Source organism: Engraulis encrasicolus, chromosome 12 (assembly GCF_034702125.1).
Source record: "Engraulis encrasicolus isolate BLACKSEA-1 chromosome 12, IST_EnEncr_1.0, whole genome shotgun sequence".
Taxonomy (NCBI): Eukaryota; Metazoa; Chordata; class Actinopteri; order Clupeiformes; family Engraulidae; genus Engraulis; species Engraulis encrasicolus.
Window position 1 is genome coordinate 51,727,628 of NC_085868.1, and position 7,500 is coordinate 51,735,127.

At 44.4% G+C, this 7,500-nt stretch overlaps 1 protein-coding gene across 1 annotated transcript in view; it reads right to left on the reverse strand.

Moving 5' to 3' along the window:
* Nucleotides 1-5,600: 5,600 nt before the first annotated feature.
* gja5b (gap junction protein, alpha 5b) overlaps nt 5,601-7,500 on the reverse strand; it is a 24,305-nt gene continuing 22,405 nt past the window's right edge. Inside the window, exons 4-6 of the mRNA XM_063212805.1 lie at nt 7,395-7,500; nt 6,878-7,022; nt 5,601-6,406 (exon numbers count right to left, since the gene is read on the reverse strand). The exon at nt 7,395-7,500 is cut by the window's right edge and continues 197 nt beyond it. Of these exons, the coding sequence (XP_063068875.1) occupies nt 5,748-6,406; nt 6,878-7,022; nt 7,395-7,500 (910 nt within the window). The 3' untranslated portion in view covers nt 5,601-5,747. The remainder of the gene's footprint in view (nt 6,407-6,877; nt 7,023-7,394) is intronic.

Genomic DNA, 7,500 nt, shown 5'->3' on the forward strand with positions numbered 1-7,500 from the left:
CCTGCAGAGCTCATAAGACTCATACTGAAGTGTGACCTTGGCATGACCATTACACTTTTGTAGGTATGCTATGACTGTCACACCATTGAACCTGTAGTGTGTAGTGGCCAGTGCCTGTTTGGTATCTCAAGCTGGACCGCACATTTATGCTGTATATTGAGCTCTCCACAGCATACTTTATTCATCTATACTCCTCTATATACTCTCTCACTGATCTTTCCTTCACTGTTACCGTTATATTTTATGGTTTCAAAGCACCATTAATGACATTTTATATCATTTGACAGTATCTAAAATCAACAGCAAATATTAATCAACAATGCATCAAAGTATACATTCCAAAAGCCAATAAAGGAATAAGTAATTTGAATACACAATATTTATCTAGTCAACAACAACAACAACAAGAAATGCACTACCAGTTGTTTTAAAAGCTATTTCTCAAATATAGTCCATTGGTGTGACCTGTTTGTCCTTTGGTGTGATACTCCAAAGTGTCACACCCTAGGACTTTTACCATCACACCATAGGACTTTTACCATCACACCATAGGACTTTTGAGCTTTTGAGTTAATTTAAAACCATGTCGTTGCCAACTGAAATACAATTTCACCTTTAGTAAGATGCATTTTCATACATCTACATAAGAAAAAAATATGAAAAATATACACTATTGTCAAAATGTATTTTATGGCTGTCACACCAAAGGACTACAAAACTAATACATCTTGTGGTAGCAAAACATAATTGATTGACTGAAGAACTCTGAGAGAAAAATCTAAAATCCACCCTTGCCATTGGCTTCTTAAGGGTCTAAAGTCACAATTTATGTACCGCTGGAGCTTCAACAATAGATAATTATCCACAGAATTAACCAAAAATATGATGTCACACTACAGGACATTGTTTTCTGCGACAAAGTTTCATAAGTCCCTACGGTCTCAGAAAAACAGGAAAAAAATTAAGCATTGCCACTTGCTAAAATAGACACCTAGAAAAACATGCCAGGGTTGTTTAGACAAATGACTGAGCTTTGATTATTTATTTTAAAATGTTTTAATATGGAGAACCAGGCTTGCCTCAGTCACACCATAGGACAAATGTGACATTTGACTCAAAATTAAGTATACTTATTTAAGCTCTGTATTTATTACACATGACTTTTTCACAACAACAACATTAGTGTCATCATTTAAAGCATTGCCAATTTTGAAAGCATGAATTTACTTAATTTTAAGAGCCTGCGACAGCAAAATTTACACGTCACGTCATCTACCCACTTATGTTCTTGGGGGGCCCTATTAGTGTTTTGCCCTGGGGCCCAATGTGCAATTATTCCGCAGCCACTGCTACTCAGTGTTGTGTTGTGCAGGATAGAAGTGCGTGCGTGTGTGTGTGTGTGTGTGTGTGTGTGTGTGTGTGTGTGTGTGTGTGTGTGTGTGTGTGTGTGTGTGTGTGTGTGTGTGTGTGTGTGTGCGTGCGTGTGTGTGTGTGTGTGTGTGTGTTGTACAGGAGACAGTGACCCTGAAATGTACAGTAGAGGAGACATATCTACGGAGAGAGGATCACGAGACACAGCCCATCTCTGCACTCAGCTGTGTGTGTGTGTGTGTGTGTGTGTGTGTGTGTGTGTGTGTGTGTGTGTGTGTGTGTGTGTGTGTGTGTGTGTGTGTGTGTGTGTGTGTGTGTGTGTGTGTGTGTGTGTGTGTATTTGTGCGTGCCTGCGTGCATGCATGCGTGTGTGCATGTGTGTGTGTGTGCGTGCGTGCGTGTATGTGTGTGTGTGCGTGTATATGTGTGCGTGCGTGCGTGTATCTGTGTGTGTGTGTATCTGTGTGTGTGCATGTGTGTCTGTGTGTGTTTGTGTGTGTGTGTCTGCCTGTGTGTGTGCGTTTGTATGTCTGCGTGTATTGGTATGCCTGTGTGTTCAAAGTCAAAAATAAATAGCCATAACATCTCCAGCTGTCGTCTCGGTGCATCAGTCTTCTTCATGATCTGGCCGTGCCAGTGATGTTGACAGGGAGAGGAGATGAGGAGATGCAGTTGCCTGTCTTCCAAGTCACCTGAACATCTTAGAAGACATGTCAGAATGAAAAGTGTCCCTCAAATGCAGGGGTGGGGAACTGTATCTCTGTGTGTGTATGTGTATGTGTATGTGTATGTGTGTTTATTGATATGTGTGTTCAAAGTCAAAAATAAAAGCCATAACATCTCCAGCTGTCGTCTCGGTGCATCAATCTTCTTCGTGCCCAGTGAGGACAGGGAGAGGAGATGAGAAGATGCAGTTGTCTTCCAAGTCTCGTGAACATCTTAGAGGTCGTCTCAGAATGCAAAGTGACCTTCAAAAGCATCTACGTCTACATCTCACGGGACATAAAGTGTCCTTCAAAAGAAACCAACTAGTAGACCATTTTGCAGGACACAAAGTGAAATTTAAAAATAATCTTATGGAACTAGAGGACTTGTCAGAGTGTGAAGTAACCTTCAAAAGCATCTACGTCTACCTTGTGGGCCATATCACAGGACGCAAAGTGTCCATAACCATCTAAAACTGTACAACTACTGTGAAACATCTTGTATAGCAGGGGTGTCAAAGGTAAAAGTAAAAGTAAATTATTGGTGATATTACATAAATGTTACACTGTTGTACCTAATGAGATAGATAGACTGTATTATTACTGAAAAACACTGAAAATCCAGCAAGAACCCACCACAAACTTGATCCAACCAGTGTAGATCGTAATTCAAGTACACATGTCTACTTAGTTATTCAGACAAGTTACCTGTATTGAAGGATACCGTGTTTCTTTTACTATTATCATTATTTTTTAAAGGCTTTATTTTTGACACTTCTGTTGTGTAGAAAACATAAGAGCAATGCGTAATAAGCTCAAAAGAACAGCTCCAGTGTAGTGCAAAGTATTTTATTGACTTCTGTCGTCACAGTGGTGTGTAAATTGTTTTTTTTTAACTCCATTTTTGTCTTTGATATGCGACCTTTTGATAAGTGAGCTAAGGCATTGTTTCTTGTTGTGTAGCGCACAAAAAAATCACAAAAAAACACAATGACCACAGTGGAATTACCACCTTGCTATTGCAGTAACCAACAATCATTAAGTCCACATGGTTTCCTTGACATTACAGTATCAAAAACAAACACCTGTTCAGTTCAGTTCAGTTCAGTTCCCACATGTGCAGAGGAGCTAAGGCATTGTTTCTTGTTGTGTAGCGCACAAAAAAAAAATCATAATCACAAAAACACAATTACCACAGTTCCTTGCTATTGCAGTAACCAACAATCATAAAGTTCACATGGTGCCTTGACAATACAGTATCAAAAACAAACACCGGTTCAGTTCAGTTCAATTCAGTTCAATTCGGTTCAATTTTCACATGTGCAGCAGAGCAGCTTGGGAGTGTTAGGGAGTGGCATCAAGGTCAAAGAGGTCATGTCATATGAACTGTACAGCCGTATCATATGAGCTCTTAGATCATGTTATCCATGTTTATTTGACTGCACACTTCTCCTCTCAGTCAGAGAATGAAAAAACCTGACGTTAGTGACCATGGATGACATAGTGTAAGCAAAGCAGGTTGGGAGTGGCAGGGAGTGGCAACAAGGTCATTAAGGTCATGTCATATGAACTGTCCTGTCGTGTCATATGAACCCTTAGATCATGTTATCCAGATAAGTTTATCTGCAGGCAGCTGGACCTCTTTTTTGGGGCCTGTCCAGTTGCTCACAAGTAAAGATGCTTAGATGTCCACTCAGATGTCCTCTGCACTCGCCTCAACTCCAACAGTAAATCCCACTTTTCCTCACGGATGCAGGGCCATCGTTCAGGGGGGTAAACTGTGACTGAGTCACTAGGGCCCCATGTATATAGGGGGCCCATATACAGTCCAATGAATGTAGATATATGGCTGGGGGGGTCCATTGAAACTGATTGTACATAGGCCCCACAATTTCTTGATACGCCCCTGCACGGACGGACTAAGGTTTGAAGCTCCCGTATTCTCTAGACATCCACTTTCTCTTGTCCTGAGAACCCCGCTGGCTGGCCTCCTTAGCATTGGCATGGTAGGGATGTGGATGTTCATTGAAGGCACACTAGGCGACATTTTCAAGTTAATTGATCATCTTCGCAAGTCAGTCAATGCTTAAACAAGTCATTAAAAAGTGAATACAGGGCCCTGCCGTGGCCAACAGGTAGGGCACTCGTCTGCCATGCGGCCGACCCAGGTTCGACCCGAGTCCTTTGCCGACCCCTCCCCATCTCTCTCCCCATTCGCTTCCTGTCCACCTCTCAAACTGTCCAATCATCAATAAAGTTGTAAAAGACCAAAAAATATCTTTAAAAAGTGAATACAGGTTCCACCGGTGGTGTATGTAGTATATCAGTAAACATCAGTGAACAGTTATATCGACTGCAGGCACTGTGGGATGAAAAACAGGAAAAAACGTCTGAAAACGATGAAAAACGACTGCTACCGCCGTGTGTGTGTAGAAAACCAAAACTTTCAAAATCTGTCTGTTTTACATATAATATCAGTAGAGATGAGCACAGTGGTATCAACTGCAGATACATTCAAAGCATGAGGTGGAAATAAATGATGACTGACAATTTTCAGGCAGGCATCTAGGCAGGCACCTCAACAATATGGTGTTGCTTTAAGGCATACTGTGCTCATGGGCAAGCCGGGCTCTAGATCAGGCGTGGGGAACCTATGTCTTGAGGGCCGTTTGTGGCCCTTGAAGCCGTTTCAACCGGCCCTCAAAATAGTTTTAATGTTCTGCAGCTTCACATGAAATATGACATATTTTGTAAAGGAAACTTAGAAAATACATTTCCAATACAATTAAGTTATATTCAGGGGGCCTAGAGAAGGAGGGGTCTGTTTTAAAGATGGCTGCCTTCAATATAGTCCTAAAGTGCAGGGGGAAATCCTGGTTTGTGTTCATAATACGGTGAAATATAAGTTTGGAGGGTAGAAAAGACCAACTTACTAGGCACTTTAACCCATTAGTGAGTGTGTGTTTGGCTAGTCAGTTGAACATGTACAATCCATTTTGGCTGATGATGAAATAGTACATTTAAAGCCCTGTGGGGAAGACATGGCATACTTGATCACTTCTTCTTCTTCTTCTTCTTCTTCTCCTTCTTCTCCTTCTTTTTCTTCTTCTTCTTCTTCTTCTTCTTCTTCTTCTTCAGGCAACAGCAGAAACTGCTGAACGTGACTTTAATCCACCCTTTACATTACATTACACTTAGCTGACGCTTTTTATCCAAAGTGACTTTCAGTTATTTAGGTACAGGGTTATTGGTTACAGTCCCTGGAGCAATGTGGGATTAGGTGCCTTGCTCAAGGGCAACTCAGCCATGAATGAAGGTGCTGGTAAGGATGGGATTTGAAGTGAAAAGAAATCCCGCACACTGTCCATTCCACCAACAAACTTTAATACAACGTTTCGGTCATCCGACCTTCTTCAGGTAAGAACTTTACCTGAAGAAGGTTGGATGACCGAAACGTTGTATTAAAGTTTGTTGGTGGAATGGACAGTGTGCGGGATTCCTTTACACTTCACTGACAACCCGGCTGGGATAACATCCTACGCACCTGCCCAACTACAGAGGTGTGCAAAAGCGTCTTTATTGAAAGGATGGGATTTGAACCTGCAACCCTCTGATCTAAAGTTCAGCGCTCTGACCATTGCGCCATGGCTGCTCCCCCTCCCCGATAAGACGCTACACTGCGATGTCATCTGGCCGCATGCGCACACTGGCCCCGCTCGTCTTGCTCAGACGCCGCTTGTCCTTCACAAACCCATTGGCCAGCACCTGGGGGCAAGCCCCGCCCACGCCCTCCTCAGGTAGGCCTACATGATTGGCTGAGGGAGAGTGACTGACAGGCGAGGGAGCCGCCGTATTGGTCGGCGTCATGAAGACCGGCCTACCCAGGAAGTCCTCTCCCGGCCCCCCGCGGTGCCGCTCGGCCGCCATGTTGGCAGAGTTCTGCTGATTGGCTGATAGCCTGTCGCTGTAGGCGGGGCAGCTGGGGTGCGTGTGGGGCGCGAGGTTGTGGTTATGACTGTGGATGGACTGCGGCGAATCCTGCCGCACGCACTGGCTGAAATCCGGCGGAGGAGAGCACGGCGGCATTGTGATGGGCATCGAGTGGTGATGATGATGATGAGGAAGAGGAAGATGAGGAGGGGGCGGAGGCTCCGGCGACGATGCGATGATGGTGGACGGGGTTAAAGGTCGCTGCTCGTCGTCCTCCTGCTGCTGCTGCTGCTGTAGTTTCAGCTGCGCGGCGCGGCGCTTCCTCATGCAGCGGCGACACTGTTTCCACGCCAGGTGATACAGCTCCAGGACACTGAGGAGGAGGGACACCCCCGACACACCTACAACAACAACAACAACAACAACATAAGCAACAACAACTACAACATAACGTTACTGAGGTGTTACCGCGCATCGCGCCCCTCGGGTCCCGAACTGGCCACCTCCTAGTCAACGCAACAGTTCGGGTAGCAGTTTGATAGCTCAAGCGCTACCGATACTATATGAGGCTTCAGGAGGGGGGTGTTTACTAACGTTCCACGCCACACTCTTGTAGTTGGACTCCATTACAATAAACAACAGCAACATAAACAGCAACAAGAACGACATGTATTTATTATAATTTGTACTCGTCTAATGACCTAGCATGAAGATGATGAAGACGTTCTTCTCCGTTTGGGGTAAGATGTAGCAGTCGACAACAACAACAACAACAACAACAACAACAACAACAACAACAACAACAGCAACAAAAACAACAACAACAACAACAGCAACAACAACAGCATCAACACACACACACACACACTCACCTAGCATGAAGACGATGAAGATGTTCTTCTCGGTGGGCCGTGAGATGTAGCAGTCCACGGTGTGGGGGCAGGGCTTGGACTCGCAGGTGAATTTGGCTTTGAGGAAGACGCCGTAGATCATGTACTGGACCACGATGAAGCAAACCTGAGGGACCACAATGGAAATAAGACTTAGGGCCTTCGCAAATTGGTTCCTACAGCCCTGCGGAGCACTTTCGCTTCTGACACATTTCCGACCCCCACACACAATTTCACCACAGCAGAGCATGGGTGGCTCCGACAAACTAGAACTTGTTCCTAATAGCTGGCCGACATTCGCGGGGTGTGGAGTTGTATTAAAAACAATGGAATCGACCTTTGGCAGAGCAGTGCTTCGATGTGTGGAGGCCCTTAGGGCTTTTTTGTGTCTCTCTATGTCTATTTATTTCTTTTAATGTATGGTTTCAGTTGCTGTATCCTGTTTTTACATAAAAAAATATGTAGTCAAAATAAGTTCATTCAGTCATTAAGTCCTCACCTCCATCAGCAGGCGGACCAGGATGCTGAAGATGTAGGTGCGCAGCAGCGCCCCCTTCAGGCGGATCTTGGCAGTGCCCTCCTGGCCACCTCCTCCTCCTTTTCCT